Source organism: Lutra lutra, chromosome 12 (genome assembly GCF_902655055.1).
Source record: "Lutra lutra chromosome 12, mLutLut1.2, whole genome shotgun sequence".
Classification (NCBI taxonomy): Eukaryota; Metazoa; Chordata; class Mammalia; order Carnivora; family Mustelidae; genus Lutra; species Lutra lutra.
The window spans coordinates 85066222-85090692 of record NC_062289.1 but is presented as its reverse complement, the minus strand read 5'-3'; the positions used below and the strand labels follow the sequence as shown (position 1 = coordinate 85090692).

Genomic DNA, 24471 nt, shown 5'->3' with positions numbered 1-24471 from the left:
TGATGGAAGGATAGGGCCCAAATCCACTGAGACGGACAATCCAGATTCCCTGGGGGAGGGGGACAGCTGCCAAGCAAGTTGCCAAAGCCTTTAGAAATCCCAGCCTGATTCTGGCTTTCAGGAATTGGCTGGAAAGTCATGGGCCTCACTTCTGGATTTCTCCTTTTTTATCCCATACTCCCTAGTCTGCTCATAACGCAAACTGGCCCATTCTTCAGGGCTGGCCAGGGAACAGCTGGCCGAAGCCCCAGACAGCACTTGACCTAGACTATGGGATGACCACTCACACCCAGGGTGCCACAGGGCGGCCTCCCCCAGACCTGGAAAGGAATGGTGGGCGGGCAACAGAGAAAAGAGGTGCGAAAATCCACAAAACAAGACCCAGTCTCTGCAGACCCAGCAGCAAACCCATCACTGAAGACGCACAGTTGCTCTGGGAGGACAACCTGACCACTGAACAGAGCTCAGAGTTGTTCCCAGGAAATCCCCAGACACGGTCCCTCAATGCCATCAGGACGGTTCGAGAAGTCAGACACAACACAGTAGCTAAGTTCTGGTTCACGTATGTGATTCTGGCAGCCCAGGGCCTAGAAACTAGACCAAGAAAGGAGGGGACCCTGGGCCCAAGGCATCTGCCTCGAGGGAATGCTTCTGCAGAGTCCAGACACCACGACACCTCTCTGGGGCAAAAAAGCCTCCTCTGAGGCAAAACCCAAGAAGATGTGGTGTGGTCCATCCACACGAGAACTGTGACTCAGCCATAAAAAGGGATGAAGCAATGACCCCGGCTACATCGCGGATGAACCCCGAAGACAGAAGTCAGAAGTGACAGAAACTAATCACGAAAGGACACAGTACAGGATCCCATGTCTGTGCAACGTCCAGTGACAGGCCAATCTGTGGAGGCAGAAAGCAGACTGTTGGTTGCCACAGGCTTGTGGGGGGAGAGGGGTGGCTATGGAAGGTGACTGCTAATGAGTAGGGGGTTTCCTTCCGGGATGATGAGAATGTCCTTGAGTTAGAGGCGGTAGCTGCACAAGGCTGTGGATGGGCTAAATCCCACGGAGTCGCACAGCGTAACTGGTGGCTCATGTGCTATGCATGTCATAGCTCAACAGAAAAAAAGACAATATGTGAACAACTGTAAGAAAAAAGGAGAAAGAAGGGGCCCTCTTAACCCCAGTTTCCCGCCCTCAGATCTGCCTCTCAACTGCCTTGGGATCCTTGGCCCAGCTCCACAGTGGGAAAGAGGGTGTAGACGCGAGCAGCCAGTGCTCCCCAGGGGAAGCTCGTGGAATGGAGCGACGTGGAGGGCACACGGGGCACACGTCAGGTGTCTCAGCCTCAGTCCCGGTCCTGGGGGGTGGGGGTGGGGGAGACCCTATGTCTGAGAAGCTGTGACCGTCACAGTCACCAGGAAAAGCCTCTTCTCCGCTGCCTGCAAGCAGACATGGGGACAGAGCTCAGAGACCATACAGATACTGGCTTCCTCGGGGCGTGATATCACATTTGGGGTCCCTGGATGGAGGCGACACATGGCCAAGAGCTGACCTTTCTAAGCTCCCCTCCGAACCACAGCCATAACCACCCCAAAATCCCCCCCCCCCAACTCCTGTGCATCCCTGTCTACACCCGAGAAGAAGGAAGAGGCAGGGTTCCCAGTATCTCACAGCGTTTCCTCACTAGATGCTTCCTCTTTGACGAGGGGGTTTTGGCCACCACTGGCCTGGAGATGAACAGAAACTCCAGGGGCTCTGGGTGGGGCTCTTACAGACAGCCCCCTGCAAGGACCAAGGCCCTGCTTGAGGCAGGGGACGGGAGGGAGGGGGGAACCACGGAGGACTTTGGAACGACTCACCCCCACACACCCTGAGCGCCAAGCAGGGCTCAGGGGCTTGGGCAATCCCGCCAGGAGAGAAGGAAGCCACCTTACCCGTGTTCTGTCCTCGATCTCGTAGATCCGCAGCTGCATGGGCACGTTAAAGCTGTGCAGGATGTTTCCGCCAAATACCAGAGAGTCTACAGGGGTGTAGACGGCATGGATCCAACCTGGGGCAGGGAGGGCACAGGCAGGGTCATCCGTGGGCTCCTGGACCCCTGGGGAGGGTCACCCATGGAAGCACGCACAAGGGCCCAGGAGGCCCAGGGGAGCAGCCAGGGCCACAGCTGAGGATCCCTGGGCTGCCTGACCCAGAAGGCACGGTTCTGAGCTGGCCGACAGGGCTCGGACACACATCCCCGAAGAACGACCACAGGCATTGACCCCTGGGTGGCGCGAGACAGTGGTGGGCAGCGGAAGGGCCTCAACAAAGGCTTTCTCATGTTGCTGCAGCCTCCAGCGGGGACAGGCCTCGTCTCCCCTCCCCATGCTGGCCAGGGAGCCGCACACCTCTCATTCAGGCTGGCCCTGAGCCTCTTTCCCAGCCGCCCAGACAACATCAGTCTCAGAAGAAATCACAAAGGACCACCTGGGGCCACAGCTAAGGAGTGACACCCACTGAACACTGCGGGGGACCCAGACACTTCCCTGTCTGCAGTGCGGAAGACCGAAGTCACCTGTTAAGGACTGGAACCCAGGGCGGTGGCCTCGCTTGGTCCCTGAAGGCTGGACATATCGAGCCACCCGACTCCCTCACATGTAACTAATACATGTCTCCAGGGCTCAGCGGACCCAGTGCTCCCGCCCACAGTCACAGTGCGGAGCTAGGGGACAGGCAGTATGATAATCCCTGCCCAGTGACAGATGCTGCAACCAAGTCACTTGCTGGATGAGGTCGCAGCGCCTCTGTTCGGAACCCCTACGCCGCCGGCCGCTCCATCACAGGCTCAGCCCGCCAGGCCTGTGGGTCCCAGGACCAGGCCAGGGAGGCAAAAAGAGACATGCAGAGGGAAACAAGACAGACAGAGGTAGGACAAGGACAGAGAGAGGCAGACAGACTCACAGTGAGAGACAGGATCGGCAGAGGAGAAAGGGGACAAACAGGGCAACCCCAACCCCGAGATCCCCGGCCCAGGCATCCACATTTCCTCTGACCCCTCTTCTCTAAGCTGTGTTAGTTTGTCTGCCTGGAGGACGATTACAGAGCCCCACCCCCACCCAAAACACGCCAGCCCTGGGTCACAGGCAGCCCCAGGTCCAAGGCGGCCAGGAACAAAGGTACAAGGCCACTGCTGCCCTCTGTGGGACACTCGGGGTGCTGGTGCTGCCCTGCAGGGCAGGGAGTGGGATGAGCCGGTGGTCCTGGGGGAGGGCGGGGACAAGCACCAGCGCGAGCACAGGAACAAAGGCTCTGTGTAACCTGGTTCTGTCTCGCTCCCCACACCTCGGGCTCCGCTGGGCAGGTGTGCTCTTGTCGTGTTCCCTGCGTGCCTTCCCATCACCCTCACACCTACGTGCAGGACAAGTGTGGCTGCCGCTTGGCTTCCGCATCTGCTTCGGCCTCTCCATCTCAGCTGTGTGCCCGCTGATTTTCTCGGCTGTATGTCTTCTATCTTTACTGAGCAGAGCTACACTGCCCAGGACTGTTCTTAAACTTAAGCAACGTGACTTAAGCAACATTTCCTGAACTGGGACCCAGGACTGCCAGGGTCAAGGAGATGCACGTGGCAGAGTGAAGCCTGAATGGGGCCTATGAACGTTCCTATGCTCCTTACATGCCCACCCAGGGCCACACAGAAAGCTCCAGCCCGTCACACCTGGGCTGGAAACTGTCCCGTGGCCGACTCACCATGTGCTATGGGGTAGCTGACCACCCCCTCTCCTGGCCTCTATCTGCCCGAGTAAAATGAGGGAGATCACTATCTCCCTTGTGGGGAACCTGGTGAGCAAGAACTCAGTCCATGTAAGCAATTGCCACTGATACTCATGGTGGTCTCGTCCACCTTGAAGACTTTGCAAAGACTGGTGCCCGTGTCAGTCTGCATTCATGGACTCTCCCTTCCGTCCTATCAGGTGGAAATGCAGACACACCTGACTTACACCTGTTACCCTAGTAACTCATCCAGCCAGTGACTCGGTGAGCCAAGAGGGAAACGGAAGAGAGGTTCTGTTTCAAGCAGAGTGGCAGGGAACCTATACCCCCAGGCATTTCAACAGATTCCAGAAGCTTCTACTCCATGACTTTGGAACATTTCCCTCAGGAAGAACCAGGAAGGAGAAACAATAGCGTTCACAGGCTCCATCCATCCCCACCCTCCTGATGATGTCTCCTTGGCTGCATCCCCGGAAGCACAAGAGAGCAGGTGTCCCAGGCTGGTGACTGAGCTGGGGAGGCTGACATCTGCCTCTTGCTTCCAGAACAGAGTCACCAACAACATGAAGGCAATAACAGGGGCGATTCCGGACAAGCGACAAAGGACAGATCCAATCAAGGAAGGAGAGCAGGCAACCCACAGAGCCTACTGACAAGGGTTCTCTGGGACCTGAGGAACAGTGGAACACACAACCCACACACTCGGGATTCAGAAACCGAAGTCCCGGTTTTGTCTGTCTCTGTGGCTGCCGTAGGGGTAAACCCAAAAGTCACAGAACTTGGGGGCACCTCACAAAGGGCCATGGCCTGCTTCCTTCATGAACTCCCTGAGCTGAGCCAGGCTCCAGGCTGGGCAGACCAGCTGCCAAGGTGCAGCCTCTCCTCTCTAGGACCTCCCAGGTGGTACCAGGGACTCAAACTGACAGGCCACAGGCTGCGGCAGACTCAGGAGCGTGTTTAGTTTGACCCACCTATGCTACAAAAATGGGGACACTTCACAAGATGATCTGAACTGCTTCCTTCTCTAGAAAAACAGGAAGACGGTCCCACCAGGCTGTTCTCCTCTGGCTTTCACTGGCTGGAGATGCGTAGCAACCGTCCAGTCTCCCGAAGCCCACCCACCCTCTGCCTCCCATCCAGCCTGCTCACTGCTACCCTCTCCCTGCTCTGTACCCATTTTACAGGTGGGTCATCGGAGGCCCAAGTCATGTAACACTTTTTTTTTTTAAGATTTTATTTATTTATTTGCCAGAGAAAGAGAGAGAGAGAGTACACACAAGCAGGCAGAGAGGCAGGCAGAGGCAGCCAGAGAAGCAGGCCCCCTGCGGAGCAAGGAGCCTGATGCGGGACTCGATCCCAGCACCCTGGGACCATGACCTGAGCCGAAGGCAGTGGCTTAACCAACTGAGCCACCCATGTAACACTCTTAAGTAGCTTCAGGTTACTTTTTCCTCAGACTGGCCCCAGTCTAAGAAACACCTAGGGCTACCCATGAATTTGGGGTCATAAGTGATTTTATTTATTTATTTATTTAAGAGGGAGACAGAGAGCAGGGAGAGCAGTGGGAGGGGGAATCCCCACTGAGCCCAGAGCCTGAGGCAGGACTCAATCTGGGTCTCAATCCCATGACCCAGATATCATGACCTCAGCCAAAATCAAGAATTGGATGCTGGGGCGCCTGGGTGGCTCAGTGGGTTAAACCCTCTGCCTTCAGCTCAGGTCATGATCTCAGGGTCCTGGGATCGAGCCCCGAGTCGGGCTCTCTGCTCAGTAGGGAGCCTGCTTCCCCCTCTCTCTCAGCCTGCCTACTTGTGATCTCTCTCTCTCTGTCAAATAAATAAATAAAATCTTAAAAAAAAAAAAAGAAAAAAGAAAAAAGAATTGGATGCTGAGCTACCCAGGCACCCTTGGTCATGGGTGAGTCTTACCACAAAGCAAGGATGGAAAATACTTTCAGGCCAGTCCAAGCCACCGACCCCAGGGTCCTTCTAGCTCCCTATGTTAGAATCCCCCTCCTGGCTGCTACCTGGCTAGACACATTCAGGACAGAGAGAATGTGTCTTACAGCCTCCCTAGGACCTTCCACACTGCCAAGCAGGCCCTTAAGGAAATTTGTTAAATGAGCAAATAATTCTCCCAAAGCCATATGGCTGAGAAGGAAGACCGAATCCTAAGTCTATTGACTCCCAGACTAATGGGGAACCAGGTGAACTCTGAAACTAGACACACCTGGGTTCTTGCCCTGCTCTGTTGCTTATTAACTGTGTGACCTTGGACTAGTTTGTTTACCTCTCTGGGCCTCAGGAACGTTCTTTATTTAAGGTTTTTTTTTTCGTTTTTGTTTTTGTTTTCATTTTTTAAAGTCATCTCTATACCCATTGTGGGCTCGAATTCACAATTCTGAGATCAAGAGTCGCATGCTCTACCAACTAAGCCAGCCAGGCGCCCCCACGAACTTTCTTTATTTAAAAAAAAGGCAGAAGGAAATAAGTTTCTCCCCATATGCTTATGAAGAAGGTAAGTAATATATGCAAAATGTTTGCGGCTTGCTAGTATGTTATTATGATCATTAGCCATAGTTCACCTAAGCTGGCGCAGCTGGGGGAGGCTAAGCCCATCCACATGGTCAGGGCAATGGCCACACGCACCACATGAAGGAAAAAGAGGTCACCGAGTCCATCTGACCTCTGATTCCTTGGGGATGATTTCCACCTCTAGCTTTCCATCCACCTCACGATCAGGCTGAATCTGGGTGACCAGCCAGCCGCTCCTGACCCTGACTGTGTGCCCTGGTGAGGCCTCGGCCACCTTCAAGTCTTCCTCTTCCAGGCAGCTTTCCAGGACCACCCAAGAATGAGTCCTGAGAACCACGAACCCCCGCAGCACAGCCATTACCCAGCTTTTCACCCCAGACACAAGAAGGGTTAAATCGCACCTCACAAAGTTACTGTAACATTTAAAAACCCTCCCAACCCAGCAGCCTCCCGGTTAGCCTTCAGAGTTGAAGACCTGCTGAATGACCCACAGGAAGGGACACATGAGGCCAGCATGAGGTAGGAGGACACCTGTCTAAGGTCACACTGTGGGGACAAAAATCACTGTCAGATGTGAGAAATGCCAGAATTAGATTCTCTACTCCGGACACAGAAAAACCCACATGCAGACAGGTCTTGTTCCCCAAGGCTGGCTCTCCACTCTCCACCCAAAGCCACACTCCAACTCCTCCGACCCCCAGCTGTGTGTCTGCCCACAGCTCAGGGCGTGTGGATGCGGGAGAGAATCCCCAGGTGCCCGACTACTTCCTTGATGGCGAACTCTGGTCCTTCAGTTTTCACTGGGATGGCAAGAAAATGAGAAAAAGGAAGATGGCACAGACTGTCATAAACTCAAAACCATCAAATATAAACCACCATCCTTTATTCCAAAATTATGGATTTCCAACCTTTTTAGTAATGGGATCACCTCCTATTTGTGAAAATCAGCAGTAGTAGAAGCCAGGTTGTGTTTTTTTTTTTTTTAAACTAACGCCCATCTTTAGTAAAACTACAAGTTTGTAACAATAAACTCCTAACTTTTTTCTTTCTTTCTTTCTTTTTTTTTTTTAAATTTCATTGGTCCCTGCAGAAATCAGTGCTTGGGAACCACATGTACCCCCTGCCTCTGTGAAGGTGACAAGTTCTAACTGTCCTTTTTTCACTTCCTGAACATCCTGGTGTCTCGCTCACAGCCCTCAGGGCCAGGAGTCTTTGCTGGGGTCTAACTCAACCTGCTGCTGCGGTTCAAATCCTCCTCTTGCCTTCAACAGATAGTCACACCCCTGCTGGGACTCAGAGGCTGCCTCTCAAGACTTTCTCCAACCTGTTAAGCCACCAAAATGAACGCCCCTCCCAACCAGGACTGAGGGAAAGCAATGAGCCACCTCCCAGCTGTGCAGAAGGCCTGGAGTCCTCCCAGGGAGGTCAGGAGGCCTGCAATCAGTGGGACCAGGTTGGGAGGCACCTGGAAGGTTCCAGAGTTCAGCGCCATCCTGCTCCCATTGTACGGATGGGATGGTTGAGGCACAGAGAGGGGACGAGACCTGCCCCAGGTCACAACAAGAGTCAGCAGCAAGGCCAAGAACGTGACAGGGTTCCCCTGCATCCACCATGGCTAACCCCCATGAAGAGTGGCTTTCACACACCTAAGAGGTCTCTGCCACTCTGCCCACCCACTGCGCAACCCCTTCCTGTCCCAAGGAGGGGTCCCTCCCCTCCCCAAGTCTGAGGATGGACCTGGGGCCATGGTAACAAAGTCACCCCCACTAAACCCTGTCACTTCCAAACCCCCAGTTTCTCTAATAGTGAAATCTCTGCCTTCTGCTCAACTTTCTGGAAAAGCCCAAGTGTGCAAACCCCATCTCCTCGGTGGGAGACGCTACCAAAACGGCCCCCTCTTCACTTGACACTAGTGCTTCATGTCCAGACCCAAGACCAGCTTCAAACGCCACTCTCAGAAACCTAAGTGTGACCAGATTCTCCATCCAATGGATCTTAGTTGCTTCAAAGGATACTCCTAAGGTTCAAGTCCCCACTCAGTGGCAAATTCCCTGCAGGCTCCTTAGCACAGTCATATACATAGCCTCTGCTTGTATACATCCAGTGACAGGGAACTCACTACCTAGCAGAGCAAATCATTCCACCACTGGGCTGTACCTCTTCTTCCAGGAGATCTTTCAACCAGCTGACAGCTGTTCCCATTCACTATTACTTCCCCGGATCAAACCATCCAATTCCTCCTTCAAATTCATCTCACCTGGTGTGACATCCAGACTCCCATATCCAGGTCAACTCACTCTCCAAAGTATAGTGACCAAAAGGAGCACAACCTCCTATATGTGACCTGACCCCCTCACTTAATACAGAGGGACTGTCACCTCCCTCATCCTGGGTAAAATGTTACCGTTAATGCCACCAAAAACAGCACTCCCTGACCCCTAGGGCATCTGTCATACTCACTGGTGCCTCAGCCTGTAGCTGCCCAAAAGCCCTCAGTCCATCACCAGAGAGCTGAGGCATGGAGGTTTCAGCTCACTCGGTCCTCACTACCACCCCGGGAAAGCTCACTCCCATTTTACAGACAAGAACACCGAGGCACAGAGAGCTTAACTCATTCCCGTAAACTCACAGCTCATCAGCTCCAGAGCTGAAATTCAAACGAAGGCCGTTCAGTCTGGCTCCGGGTCCGGTGCTCTGAACTACTGCCCCCCACTATACTTGCAGCCGCAATTTTTTTTTTCTTCTTGATTTCTTTTTTGTGTGGGGGGTGGGGTGGGGGTGGGACTCCAAGTACAAGAGCAGACGTTGACCTCGACTACTTTTCACCTTGTGCTGCAGGAGGCTGCCACGTTGGGTCCTTCCCCAAAGCTACATTCCCCTCTGCCCATTCCCTAGGCTTTCAGGCACCCTTAGAAGACCCCCCACTCCGGGGTCCGCCCTTCCCCAGAACCTGCCGGGGACTGCCATTACCATACATTGCTTCTTTGGGTAAAACAACCCAATTCCTCCTTTAAGGGGGTGAAGCCACCCCCCTCCCCACAGTACCACATCACCCCGTCACACAGGAATCTCCATAGTACGTCCTGGGGGAGCCACTCACCTTCCCCTGAGGAAGGACACCAGGCTTTTTCCCAAGAGTGAATTCTAGCCCACAGGCAGGGAGACACAGGCTAGATGTGAGAGAGACGGGGGCTACTTTCCCGGCAGCCCGAGGCCTGCTTCTCCCAGGGACTCTCAGTGGCCACGAGAACCACAGAACCCTGTCGCCTGGCCCGAAACCCTGGCTGAGGCCACAGGAGAGCCAGGGGCCGAGGGAGAGCCCGGCGCCAGCCTTGCCAGAACCTACCGGAAGGGATGAAAAACGTGTAGCCCTGTTTCAGCTCAATTCTTTGGCATCGCTCCACGCGGTCTCCCAGGAAGATGTCACTCTGTTTGCCTGACAGCACCCACTCCTCGTACAGTGCCAAATTGTGCAGGGTTGGAGGAATCAGCCAAAAGATCTTGGGAGGAAAAGGAGGCAGTCAGCTGAAGATCCGGGCCAAAGTCCTGGATTCCTTCCAGGCTGTGCCACAGCCCAAGGAGACAGCCCTACCTGCCTGGAAGCGGGGAGGATAGGGGACCGCCTCCAGGCCCAGGCCCAAAGGGTCTCTAGGATGGCGGGGAGGCTGTGTCACCCTTCTGGAACACCCTCTGCCTGCCTCTAGGGACTCTCCATTCCCGCTAAAACATCAGGGTGGGTAGAGTTCCTCGACTGGGTGGAACATTCTTTCTCCCGAGCCACAGGCTTGCTGGGGAGGTTAAGGGAAGGAGAGGAAGGGAATTTCCTAAGTTGTATGAAAAAATGGTCCAATAAATAAACTCAGCCTGTGCTCACTCTGCAGAGGGAGGAAAAACATCTGGAACCAAGTAGGATGACTTCCTACCCAGAATTTCTTCCAACATGTTTGGTTAAAACAAACGCACGCACAAACCCAGACAAGCAGGGCGACATGCATCCGCTGAAGGAGCGCCCACGTCCGTGCGGGCCACACTCAGAAGCAAAAGCAGCAGTAATATCCTGAAAGCACGCACCACCTCCTCTCTCTGGGCGACGTCTGTCCCTCAGATAAAATGTTCTTGGAGGCAGGTGGTACTGGCAACTAGACTTTTAAGTTAAACGGTCTCCGTGCTGGGGCTGGAAACCACACCGCACAAAGTGAACGCCGGGAGCTCTTGGGCACCAAGGCTGGAGTTCTGATCTGGCCGGAGGTGCTTGGAACACTGGACTGGGGGAGCAGGTGTAGGACAGGTAACCGGATGTGATGCAGAAGGGCTGAGTGGAATCCTCCCCTCCAGGAGAAGACAGGGAGTGGGGAGGTGGTCTTGAAAGTGGGCGGGGCAGGAGCCACTGGATGTTCAGGGCGGGGAGGACAGCGGGGAGAGCAGAGCGAGCCCCTCTAAGAAGGAAACAGGCAGGGATGTGCAGAAGTGGAGGAGACTCGGCTCAACTCACCTTCCCACCCCGGAAAACATGGTACCAAACAGAAGTGCCTCCGAAGTCGATGTGGAAGTCAGTGAAACAGCCTTTCACGCTCATCAGACAGTACCTGCGGCACAGAAGCGGGGCGGGGCGGGGGGGGGCGGGTGGAGAGCAGGAAAAATCATTCAGGGCCTGAATCACTGCAGGTGCCTGACCTGCTGCCCTTTTATAAATGCTAACACTGGGGACTTTTCTTTTCTTTTTAAACCCAATTCTAACCGGAGTTCCCCCTAGGGGAAGCCCCTATGATCAGATGACACATCTCAAGCATTGGCCACCTGCCCCCAAGGCTGGGGGAGGCATCTGGGTTTTCAAGTCCCCAGAAGAGAGCTGGCAACCCACAGGCCACTGGGTTCCTTCCTCACACCCACCCCAGGGAGGAGAGGCTCCCTTTCTACTCCCTCCCAGCGCCCGGCCCTACATTTTTCCCAAGACGCCAGTCTCCTTTGCAGCAGCTGGACCCCTGGAATTCTCAGTGTAAACCACCTGCAAAGCTTGCCAATTACCAGTCCCCATTCTCCTCTCCGTTCGCTCAGCAAGAGTTTACTGAGAGCCCATCAACGGTCCAGCCCAGAGCTAGGCACCACCCTCAGAGCAGTGTGTCAGAATGCGTCAGCCCCCGCCCCCTGGGAAGGGACATGAACGGAACCCCACACAGGGAGAGTGAAACAGCAGGACAAACTGCAACGGACTGAGAAGTGAGCAGTGAGCTCCAAGCACAGGCTCCAGCCAGCCACCAAAGATGACCGTGTAGGATCCCACAGATATGAAAGGGCCCGAGTAAGCAAACCTAGGGACACACGGAGTAGAGGAGTGGCCAGGGCCTGAGGGCGGGGGTGGGGTGCAGGGCTGGGGAGGGGCTGCTCATGGGCACCCGGTTTCCTTCTGGGGTGATAAAAATGTTCTGAATTTGACCGTGAATGCACAACTCTGTAAACGTACAGAACCGCTGAACTGTACACTTTAAATGAATGAATGGTATGTGAATTCTATCTCCATATAACTGCTAAAAAAAAAGTGAAAGGATTAAGAGAGGATGCTGGGGGTGGGGTGGGGGACAGGCCCAGGGGAGAACCTGGGCCTCAGAGGCTTGGGCCGGGGAGGTGCGTTCAGGAGAAGGAACCTACCAGCAGCCCCCCTTCTGAGCTCTCGCAGCAGCCAGATAACCCACCCTTCCTTACAGGAACTCACCAGTCTCCTCCCTCCTCCCTTGACATGCTGCCCTCCTAGGGGCGGATAGAGCTTAAGGGGGGCGGGGGGGGGGCCCACAGAGCAGGCTTCCAAGTCCAGGCCTGGCAGACAGCGATGTCAGGGCCCCCTCTCTCCCTCCCACCCCTTCCCACAAGAGCCACCGGCGGCACGGATGGGGAGGCCTCCCCACAGCTCATGCCCATGCACCTTGGCACTCCAGAGGCCCACACGCACATGCTTACCCCACTGACCTCTTTTCCCCGCTGCACTTTGCTTTTCCATGGTTTGGGGAAGAGGGGAGGAATGGGGCAGGGACAGACAGGGAGGAGCCAGCAGCAAGCCCCAGTGGAGATAATGGGGGGCGTGGGGCTGAGCTGGTTAGGAGGCTGGTGGGCTCCAGGCGCCCCCTCCCTCTGGCCGCCTTTTGCACCTCACATTCAGGTGGACCCGGGGCTCGGCAGAGTATGCAGGCGGCGTGCCCCGCGTCCCTCCTCCGGATAGGCTGGAAGGAGCCTTAACCATGTGTCTGCAGGAGGCTGACAAATCAGAAGGCCTTCCCCCACATCAGAGCCCCGCTGCCTAGCAACCCCATCGGAGGGGTGTAGTTGATAGCACAGGACGCAGCCCTGTCACGAAGACAGGCCCGGGCTGCCCGGCTGGCGCTGGGGTTGTTCAAGTCCCAGCTCAGGCTCGGGCTCGGGCTCGCTCCCTCCCGCCTCCGCCCCATGCGACAGGCCAGGTTCCCCAGGCTGAAGACACCAGTGACCCTCTTCTCTCCAAGGAACTGGGGGTGCGGAGTGAGGGTAAAGCCCTAACCCACCCCACCCCCACGGACCACACCGGCCTCCTCTCCAAGCACCACTTCAAAATATTAGTCCTCGTTTTCCTAAAACCACCTCTTCCTCTGGGTTTTCTTTTCTTTCCTTTTTTTAATCTAACCTTGGTTTCCACCTCCTTCAGGCCTCAGCAGAGAACAGCCTAGGGAAAACAATTTAAGTGTTTGTGGGGTGGAGGGAGGAGATGTGCTTCCTTTAGTCTGCAGCTGGATAACCACCCAGGTGCCGGCAGAGGAGAGGAGAGGAGCTTGGCTCTTGGGCACCAGGCCCGGGACTGGCCTGGTCACTACCCCCCCAACCTCCTGCCCCCAACCCCAACCTCCCCAGCACGCGTGGACGTGAACACTAGGAGCTTCGGCAGCGGTGTGCAAGGAAAGTTCTCCAAGTTATGCCTGCGTCTGATCTGTCCTCCCAGTCACCCTCCAGCATCCTCTGAGGCCCTTCGGAGCTTGGGGGCGCCACTTCCAGCCCCGCCTCTCCTAGAGAGGTCCCTCCTCCCATGTCCCTCATTTCCTGGCCTCCGGGCCGGGCCGCCCCTCCCGCCCCTCCCGCCGGGCAATTGCAGGCTTTGGAGCGGCTAGGGTGGCTGTGACTGGGCCGCTTTGTCCGGGCCCCTGCAGCCGCCACCCACCCCCCCGCCCTCCCGCCCGCCCCGCGCTCATTCCGGGTCTCCCCCCTCACTCCCGCTCCCGCTCGCTCTGGCGTGACGCCTTTGCACTGACCTCTACAGCTTCCTCTTCCAAAGCACACCGCAGTCACATGGGCACCCCGGCTCGGTGCCACGGCCGCTAAGCTCTCCCGCCGGCCAGCCAGCCTGGCTTCCGCCTCGGCTGCCCCTTGCCCGGAAAGCCGCGCCCCTCGACACCCCCCCCCCCACCGCCCCGGTGGCTTCCGTGCAGGAGTGCACCCTCCAAGTTGGGGGATGAGAATCAGGAGCCCCCGAACTAAGCCTCTGGGGGGGTTCCCGCCTCCCAAGGCCCGGGTTGGCTGGGAGGAGCGTGGTAGGAGGGGGCGCTGCACCTGCAGCACCAACTTTGGGGCGCTGCCTGGGATCCGCGGAAGCGGGGCGACCCCACCCCGCCCTTTTCCTTCCAACTTAGCGAAACTCCCCCGGCAGCTCTGGCAGCATCCCCTGGGGCAAAGGTCTTGGCTGGGGTAACCTGGAGAAAGCTGGCACCGGGAGACGGGGCTGGAGGCGCAGAGCGCGCGCGCACACACACTACACACTTACACGCAGCCCGGGGAGACACAAAGAGCTGCTCCGCGACGCCGGCTGCGCTGCCTGCGGGCGGGAGGCGACCCACACCCCGCCCCGGCGCTCGCGGTAGGAGCGGGGGCTCCCGGGCAGCCCCGGGCCCGCGGGGCGCAGCGCAGGGACGCCCGCCCGGCCCCGCCCGGCGCGCCCGCGGTTACCCTCGGCGGCGGCGGCAGCGCGACTCCCGGGCGTCCCCTTCGGCAGCGCAGGATCGACGCGCGCCCAGCCCCGGCGACCGGAGCCGAGCCCCCTCCACGGCGCTGCCAGGCCCTGGCCGAGGACCGTGCAGCCCTCTCTCTCTTCCTTCCTTCCTCGGGGAGCCGGGCGCAGCCTGCGCTCATCCCCGCGCTGAAACTGAACACCCGCGCGGCGCGGCGGCCGCCAGGAAGGAGGAGGGAGGCCGCGGCGGCGACAGGGAAGCTTGCCGGCCAGCGCCAGGGGACGCCGCTGCCGCCCACGGCCGCCCCCTCGCCCCCGGCTGGGTGGGGACACGAGGGTAGCTCTACAGGCGGGCGCGCAGCAACACCCGCGCCCCCGTTTTCAGGGAGTGTGGGTGCCGTCCTGCTACTGGAGGTGACGACCCAGCAAAGCCACCTTCCTTAAATGTGCCCATCGGGGTATGGCTGGGGTTTGGAGGGAGTGTCAAATCCCAGGTAGAGCTGCTGGGAGACCAGGGATGATGCTCTGGCCCTCAAACAGACTATCTGTGTGACCTTGGGCGGCTTACCTCCCCTCCCTGAGCCGGTTTTCTCATCCTAATGGCAGGCAGGTGATTTGAAGTTCAACTCTGCATTCTAAGGCGCGCCTATGCTGCCCCTTCCCCTTGCCTGCCTCCTTAGTAGCTGTGCAACCTTACATCATAGAATTACTGTGGGAATTCACTGAGACATGTATATATTAACACAGTACCTAGCACTATGAGACTGATTATTTAATTGGATTTTCAACCCTCCAAGATCACTCCCAGGACTGTCCCCATTTTACAGATGAGAAAGTGGAGGCTCAGTGGTCACTACTTTAATCAGTGACAGTGCTTACCCAAGCAGCCCGGCTCAGAATTTCTCAGCTCTTCTCCCAGGTCTACCTGGCAAATCCCAAGACTCAAGAGTATCGATGTCTTCAGGTTGTGTACAAACTCAACCCCCATCAGGCTGCGGGAGATGGTCCTGCTCAAATGAGAAGTCCCACCCTCCAGGGCAGGCTCACCAGGGCCACAGCCCTTCTCCCACTCTATCCCCACACCCTTCCCCTAAACCACAAGGGGTCAGGAGACACTGGTATAGCCTCTGTAGGGGCAGAAATCAAGCTTCTCCATTCTTTGCCAAACTCCATCCACTGGAGCTATCCACCAACATTAACTAATAGTCTCTAATGAGTGCTAATGATAATAGCTGTTTACATGCATGATATCATTTCACCTTTAATACAACCCATAGGCTGCCTGGGTGGCTCAACCGTTAAGCGTCTGCCTTCGACTCAGGTCATGATCCCAGGATCCTGGGATCAAGTCCCCCATCAGGCTCTCCGATCTGCAGGAAGCCCGCTTTTCCCTCTCCCACTCCCCTTACTTGTGTTCCCTCTCTCTCTCTCTCTCTGTCAAATAAATAAATAAAATCTTTAAAAAAATAAAACCACCTATAATCCCCATTTTAGGGAAGTGAACATTGAAGCCATTTCAAGGTGGTCCATGCCCAAGGTTAGAGTGCTGCTTCCCAGGATCATTTACAGGATGCCCAGCCAGTCCTTAGTGCCTCTCCAACGGCCTATGAGATTACACTGTGAACTCTTTGGAACTGGCTGACTTTTTTCAACATATATATATATGTTCTGCCTACTTACAAAAAAAAAAAAATTATAATTACAAGAAACATCTCCCATCTTGGATTTGAGCAAGTCATTGGGTGGGTGTTCTTGAGCAAGGTTTTTTAAGCACTCTTTTTGGGGGGGGGGGGAAATGGAGAGGGACAGGGGGAGAGGGAGAAAGAGAATCCCAAGCAGGCTACACGCCCAGGGCCGAGACAATGTGGGGCTCCATCTCGGGACCCTGAGATCACAACCTGAGCTGAAATCAAGAGTCCGAAACTTAACCAACTGAGCCACCCAGGCACCCCTTGAGCAAAGTTCTTGACACACACAAAATATAAGTGAAGTTGAGTGAGCTAAGAGAAGGCTCTGACAGCTGAACCAGGCTGGCCACATGGGAAAATTGTTACTTTTTTGGTCACAAATGCCTCAGCTCGAGCCCCAGCAGGGATCACATCAGATTCATCTGTGTTAAGTATAGCACCCAGCGATACAGCCCTATAATTATTCTGATCAACTGTGTGACACTGGACTAAATCCTTCCCCCTCCTGGAACTCAGCATCCCCATTTTGGTGAGCTAGTCAGGGGCCTCTAAAAGTGGTTCTCAGGGGTCAAACCAGGCCCTAGATGTGCTTCATTTGGCCTGCACTGGGTTGCTGCTGTTTTTTTTTTTTTTTTTTCATTTTTAAAAGAAGAATTTTTGAAACTATCCACAGCCGCAGCAGCCCCCACTGTCTTACACTCAGCTGTACACCTATTATCTGCATGGAAGCACTAGGAACTACAGTTTCCTTTTCTGTAAAATGAGGATAGTAACACCTACTTCCAAGACTGCTGAGATATGCGCGTTAAGTGTCTAACACAGTGTCTGTGTCTATACGTGGCAGCACAGAAAAGGCTGGCTTTCTTTGGTCCTCTTGTAGAGGTAGAGAGGTAGAGAGGTAGAAAGGAAAAGCCAGGAATCCAGAAGCCTGGGGTGTGCTGCGTGGCCCACAGCTCCGCCCCTGTGTGACATCAGCAACCTCTCTAGTCCGTCTGTGTTCCAGGGTGATCTATCACACAGGGATGATCATTTCTAGTACCAGCAAACATGGCTACTGAGAGGTGAAAGTAAATAAGGGTTGTCAAGATAAAAGCCCAATGCAGGGGCGCCTGGGTGGCTCAGTCAGTTAAGCATCTGCCTTTGGCTCAGATCATGATCCCAGGGTCCAGGGACTCAGCCCCTCATTGGGCTCTGTCCTCAGTGGGGAGTCTGCTTCTCCCTCTCCCTCTCCCTCTTCCCTCCCTACTCCTTGTGCTCTCTTTCTCTCGAATAAATAAAAAAAAAAACTTAAAAAAAAAAAAAAGCCCAGTGCAAATGTGATCCGAACAGATTGAAAAGCCAGGGACTCCGATGGCACTTGGAGACCTTGTGTCTACATGAGGCCACAGAGACAAACATCCTTCCCACACCGCACATCCACTATTGGCTCCATTTCCCTACAGTGTGGTTGGTAGGTGGGGCAGGAATGACAGGATCCCCATTTTGTAGAAGGGCAAACTGAGTCCCTGAGAGGAGATGAAGGATTTCCCATGGCCACCAGAGATCCCCAGGGGGGCAGCCTTAAAACTTGCTGATCCCAGCACCCATTTTCTTCCTGTTGGGGTTTCAGCTTCGCATCCCCCAATTTTCTCCCAGTTCTTCCCGCCAGCCCCAGAAAGTACAGGGAGAAAAATACAACTGACTCCCAATTCTTTGGGGGCCCAACATATGTCTTATGTGGGGTCCCCTTCCTTTTCCTGCCTGTTAGTTCACAGCTTGTCTCCATTAAGCCACAAGCTTCATTTCTGGAAGCAACATGTGAGGACAGAAAAGACTTGCTAATTTCCTTCTGGGATGCATCATAATACCCAGCAGTACTAAGTGAGAAAGGTATGCCCATGTCATAGACCTAGGAGATTATGGAGAGTTTAAAACATGTCCACGGGGGTCCTTGAGACCACCCTCCCTTTCAGATATAGAGCCAAATTCCCCTTCCCTTGAGTGTGGGCTAGACCAAGTGCCTCACTTTTAATTAAAAGAATACGGCAATGGGGCGCCTGGGTGGCTCAGTGGGTTAAAGCCTGCCTTCGGCTCAGGTCATGATCCTAGGGTCCTGGGATCGAGCCCCGCATCGGGCTCTCTGCTCAGCACAGAGCCTGTTTCCCTTCCTCTCTCTCTGCCTGCCTCTCTGTCTACTTGTGATCTCTGTCTGTCAAATAAATAAATAAAAAATCTTAAAAAAAAAAAAAAGAATATGGCAGAAGTAAACAGCATGTGACTTTCAAAACTGGGTCATCACAGACACTGTGGCTTCTTCCTTGCTCTCTCTCCAACCATTTGTGGGGTGGTGGTGGAGGGGAACCAGCTGCCATGCCACAAGGACACTCAAGTCACCCTATGGAGAGGCCCACACAGTGAAGAACGGTGCCCTCTAGCCAACAGCCATGAGGGCGTACCCTCTTGGAAGTGGGCCCTCCAGCCCCAGTCAAGCCTTCGTATGAGCACAGCCCAGGCCCCCACCTTGAGACAAGCTCACCAGCCACTCTGAGCCTGGTAAGCCACTCCCAGTTTCCTGATGTACAGAAATTGGGAGGCAATGTTTGTTGCTTTAAACTGTCAAGATTTCTTTTTTTTTTTTAAGTTATAAAGTTTTAGGATAATTTTATGCATTAATAAACTGATACAGGAATATTCCCAAAACAGTTGTCACTGTTTATCTATTATAAGGAATTTTCTAAGACAAATAACTCTAGTCAGCCAGAACATTCCTGCAGGGTAGAGACAGAGAGAAGGCAATGGCAGAAGCGCCCAGGGCAGCCGATATATATTCAGCCAGCCCTGTCATCCTCTTTTCTCTTTATCTTATTTTTTTTTTTTTAAGTAATCTCTACACCCAACATGGGGCTCGAATTCACGACCTCAAGATCAAGAGTCGCATGTTCCACCAATTGAGTCAGCCAGGCACTGCCCCCCTTTATCTTGCTTTATGTTTCCTCCCAATACTTATAACTTCCTTAATTAAAAAAATACTTACCACTTGGGTTTGCTCACCCATCTCTTTTCCCCACCCGAACATAAGCCCCCTGAGCATGGGGACTTTGCTTTAGTCACTGTAGACTACCAACTACTCACAACAGGGTCTTGGATTTATGGGCACTCATTAAAGGCAGTAACAGATTGCTAATACACTAATGTAACCATTACATCTTTTGTCTCCCACAAAGTTACAGCTACCCCCTTGACAAACGTCAGCACTCCTAGCTTTAAGTATCTCAACCAACCCCATTAAAATTCTGAACCCCTCGCCATGATCAGACGGCACAGTTCTGGAGCCAGAGACAAGGCAGTAATGGATCTGTAACCCTCCTCTCTTCCCTCCTGCAAACCTCAATTCAGGTGGCCCATCAGGGTAGAAGCTCTGACTTCCAGAAACAGTGTCATATTAATTAAATTCCACAGAACCACTCTATGGCCCCAGAGGACTTCATCACTGTGGGATTTTTACCTTCCTGATTAACTGAAATCAGCATTCTTTTCAGCAAAACCAACAGACTATTTCCAAGGTGACAACTTCCTTCCTAACAAGGTTCAATCCTGTAACAAATTCCCACAGCCACGGACGGGGCTTGTAAATCTATTTGCCACACGATCCAACCAATGGGATGAAGCAAGTGTTTCTAGAAAATTGTGTGTGAGCCTTTTTTTGGTAATTAGATAGGATTCTCAATGTATTAATAGAATTAAACTACTTAGAGGAATTTTTCAGTAAAGCCAAGAATATATCAAACATCGGAAGGAGGCAAAGTAATTGAGATTGATGTCCCCCCCAGCACTATTTTACCTTCCTAGATACATGTCCCATTTGTTCCCTGCTCCCTCCTGGCCCATCATTTGCCCTCATAGAGGTGATGCACCGGTTTCTCCTATCACTCTACTCCCAGCTCCTACAAACCACACAGCTCCAGAACTTGCATAAAGCAAATCTGAACACACCCATCTCTGCTTGAAATCTCATGGAGAGAGGCTCCCGGGTGGCCCACTGGGTTGAGCAACTGACTCTTCATTTCGGCTCAGGTCATGATCTCAGGGTCCTGGGATCCAGTGCTGCCCTGGGCTCCCTGCTCAGCGAGAGGCCTGCTTCTCCATCTCCCTCTGCCGCTCCCCCTTCCTTTCTTTGCTCTCTCTCTCACTTGCTTGCTCTGTCAAATAAATAAATAAAATCTTTAAAAAAACAAAGATCTCACAGAAGTTTCTGACTGGTCTTTGGAGAAACACAGACCCTTCACTATGGCACCTTGGGCCCTGATCAGCCTGGCCCACCCACCACCCTGCACCCACTACCCTCTTTCCTTCCTCTGCTCCAGCCTCACTAACCTTCCTTCCACAGGTCTATCTGTCCCCCTCTCCCCTGCTTTCCTAACCATCATACCAGGCTCTCTGCATGCAGCCAGGAAAGCTCTTCCCAGGTCTCTTCTCCTAAGTAACCCCTCTCTCTTCAGATCCCATCTCGGGGACACCTGCCCTGCCCTCCCTGACTACAAGTACCAGGGTACACGCTCCCCTAACCCCACAGATCTCTGCCTTGTGGCCTCAACACGGCTGTAAATTTCCATTTCTCTCTCAGATCTGGATGAACATTTATCTCCTGAGAGTCTGTAAGCTCTGTCAGAGCAGGGAGCTCATTTGGTTTTCCCCTCACCATATGTCCAGTGCCCAGCACCAATCAGATGTTTAATACACATGTTGAATTAATGAATGAATCAATCAATCACCCAATCAATCAATGGCAGCTGTGATCCGGCCCTCACTAATTTCTGCATCCCACGTTCTTTCCTCCAGCTGTCCCCTCATGATTCCTTCAAGGCCCTTGGCACTTCACTACCCCCACCCCTCCCCACATTCCTCCTATCCCCTCTACCCTTTAAAGCCCGGGTCCGATGTCCCACAATGCCACCAGCCAAAAACGATTCTTCCTCTCCCTGCTCCCCTCCCCAGAGCCTGCCTCCTTCGACCTAGGATGAAAGCTGCACTTCATCTCGTGTGTTTTATGACACATCCTCCAGAGGGTAAGGGTTCCCAGTCATCCTTTCCTTCCCCATCCCAGGGGCTCGGGAAATTTTGCTGCAGTGGAATAGAAAAGGAAGAGAACTGAAAACCCTCCTCTCCCTCCTCACCCTGAACCCACTCTTTGTGTCTGATATAGCCCAGATCCAAGGGATGTAAGGAGCTTCAGCTTCAAGGGGACGAAAAATGCCTGAGAAATAATTAAAGAAAGAGAGAGCTTGAAAGCAAAGCCTCAAGCAGCTCAGGGCCAGCGTGCTAGCCTCCCTCACGAAGTCTGGCACGAAGTCTGCATATTCACTGTGCCCTGAATGAAGGGTGCAGTGAATGAAAAGCTCACAGCCTTCGGGCTCCCGGGGGCACTCCTAGCAGCAGGGCTGAGAGCGGAGATGCTAATGGATTTGGAGCCACCCCGGCCAACTCTTCTAGGAAGCCCAGAGCAGCAGTGCTGCCCAGGACGGCCAGCATCTCCTTACCATTTCAGAGACGGAAACACAGACAGCCTGGGATGGAGAGAGCTCTAAGGCAGCCCCAGGGGTCCCAAGGGTCCATTCCTGAAATTCTAGAAAGTGGAGGGGATCGCAGGTGCCTCTGCCCAAGTTAAAAGATGGGTGTCAGGACTTACTGGTCCACAAGGAATGATGTCCCTGCATTAGACGCGGCCACATTCCCAGCCCAGAGCCCAGCTGCTGCGTGGAGACACCGTCTAAGGGGTGTTTGATGATGAATAAGTAGCCCTTGCTCTTTGTTTGGGAAAAGCCCTGGGTCTCCGCAGCAAGGAACAAAAGAACACCAGACCCCCCCACCAACACTAGCAAAAGCAAAGTGTCCACGGTGAGCGAGTCTCTCTGAAGATGCCTGATCCCGGACCATGCTGTCCCTTGGTGGGAGAAAATAAGGATGCAACAAGCACATACAGACACACACACATGCACACACACACGCACGCACACACGCGCGCAGAGATGGTCCCATTATTCTTCCTCCCCCTCCCTCCACCCCAGATCACATGCTCCTGGGGAGAGCCAACAGAGAGGCCGAAGGCCCATCTGGAGGGGGAAGGCAGAGCCCCAGTGTTCCAAGGCAGCAAGATGCCAGGCTGCCGATGCCAAGGACCCCCTTCCTCACGTCCCAGCAGCGCCCGCAGGGCTGTGAGACAACCCCCCCGCCCCACGTCCCTGCCCTCCCAGCTCCCACCACTAGCCAGGCAGTCTTACTTCTTCACTTTCGGGTATTTCATCTCGGCAATGGCATTTGTGGCTTCCGTCTGCTTCTCCTTCAAATGCTGGGGCCACATGTTGTCCACCCAGTCCACCAGATCTACCTGAAAGCCGGACCGCTGTCAGCACCTCCTGTCCGGGGCAGCGCCCGTCCGCCGGGCTCCCTCACCCACCTGCCACCCGCCCCCCCGCCCCGGGGCTGGCACAGGCCCAGAAGCTGGGCGAGGAGAGGAGGGGGGTGGCATCGGAGAGGGGATGGTGGCCGGGGGCCCTACCACAGTCGGACGCTTGACCAGGTGCTCCAGCTTGGTGTGGCTGAACTCGAGGCTGATGACGTTGTACAGCTTGTCCCGCTGGGCCTCCGGAGTCTCGTAGTAGCGCACAAACTGGGACATGCTCATCTCCGTGCCCTTCTGGGTGTTCACGTCCATCACGTCCACCAGCCGCCGGCTACCTAGAGGCAGAATCCACATGCTGGTGGCTCCTGGGGGCTCAGAAGCTGGAGGCCACTGGGGATCCGAAACAACGAAACTCGCCTCACCTGTACACCACATCTGCTCTATTACCTGGTCGGGTCGGTTTTCCTCACTCTCTCTCTCTCCAAGCCATCAGCTTCCCTCCACCACCACAGACTCCACGCTGGTCCAGTCCTCCCTTACTACTCTTCAAGACAACCTCCAGAACTTTCTAACGGGTCCTCAGGCTCCCCCCTCCTATCCATCCTCCACAGTGCTGCCAGCGTGAGCTTTCTGAAACAGAGACCTGACCATGGACACCCCTCCTTCATTGCTCCCCACGGCCTACCGAAGATCCTCCTGACATGGCCCTCAAGGTCTTTCTGCTTATTCACAGCATTAGGATAGTCCTTATTTCCACAGAAAATTAGCTTTTTGGTCATCTCCCTCCCTAGTTTATGGGGCCAGGAAAATCACTTGGGCTTCTCTGAACTTCTGTGTCTTCATCCTTCCATCTCCTTTCATAGGCTAGTTGCGAGGATTAAATCAGATGATGGTCACAGAACTCCTTGGCCCAGTGTCTTTGGCGCATAAATGCATGGGTCCCCCCCATTACCCTCTGACAGTAACCATAATTCCTAAGTAATGCTTGTCTGCTCTGTTGTCATTCTTCCCTACCATTCCGTAACTGTCACCAGAGCAGAAGTCCTGTCTATCTTGCTCACAACTTTGCCCCGAGTATCTACACAGAGACCGGCACAGAGTGGGAACTCAGTACCTATTTATGGAACAAATAAACGAATGTTGGCTGTCCTGTACAGTAAATGACATATGACTTCTCATATGAACAACGTCTGAACTAAAAGGAATGAGCTGTGTGTCTCCCACTGCTTCCCAGAGAGAAGGAAACAAGCTCAGGACGGGAACACGGGAGCATTCAGTGCCAGCCCTGGGACCCCCAGCAACTAATGAAGTTTCAAGATGGGGTGCCCAGGTGGCTCAGTCGGTTGGGCGTCTGACTGTTAATTTTCGCTCGGGTCCTGATCTCACGGTGGTGAGATCAAACCCCGCTTTGGGCTCTATGCTGGGCATGGAGTCTGCTTCAGATTCTCTGTCTCCCTCTCCCTCTCCCTCTCCCCCTTCCCCCGTACCTTGCTCTCTTTCTCTCTCTCCAAAACAAAAACAAGACAAACAAAAAAACAAGGCTCCAAGGAAATCACAACCTTCCCGGGGACTCTGCGTCCCCATCTATAAGATAGAAATTAAAAAAAAAAAAAAAAAGATGGGAATAATAGCTCAAGAACTTTAGCCAATGGAGAAGGAACAAGCAAAGTTCAGTGGAAGGGCGGTGAAAGGGGAGAAGACAGACACAGAGCAGATTGCCAAATTCATGGTGATTTATGATGAAAGCTGCCACCTCCCGTCTGTCAGGACACAAAATAAGCATCATGACTAGAATAAGAAGTGTGCCATCTGGTAAGGAAAGACCACGATTCCCCATTAGCTCAATGACAAATACACAGTCCACAGAAACTTAGAAATGTGTAAACCAGGGGCACCTGGGTGGCTCAGTCGGGTAAGCATCTGATCTGAGCTCAGGGTTTGGTCTCAGGGTCATGAGTTTGAGCCCAGCATGGGGCTCCACACTGGGCGTGAAGCCTACTTAAAAAAAAAAAAAGGAGAAATATGTAAGCCAGAAAAAAAAAAAGAGAAGAACCAGAAACCAGGTAATCACCTTGTTCGAAGCAACTCCAAGAATGAAGAGCAAACTAAACAAAAGGGGCCAGGAAATGACAGCCCCATGGGCAAATCTGGCCCCCCA

At 54.1% G+C, this 24471-nt stretch overlaps 1 protein-coding gene across 1 annotated transcript in view; it reads right to left on the bottom strand.

Annotated features, from left to right (window-relative positions):
• Window positions 1-24471, bottom strand: part of KDM2B (lysine demethylase 2B) — a 123644-nt gene that overhangs the window by 73507 nt on the left and 25666 nt on the right. The window contains 5 exon segments of the mRNA XM_047698543.1: window positions 1934-2049; window positions 9633-9786; window positions 10779-10872; window positions 22192-22298; window positions 22470-22648. Of these exon segments, the coding sequence (XP_047554499.1) occupies window positions 1934-2049; window positions 9633-9786; window positions 10779-10872; window positions 22192-22298; window positions 22470-22648 (650 nt within the window).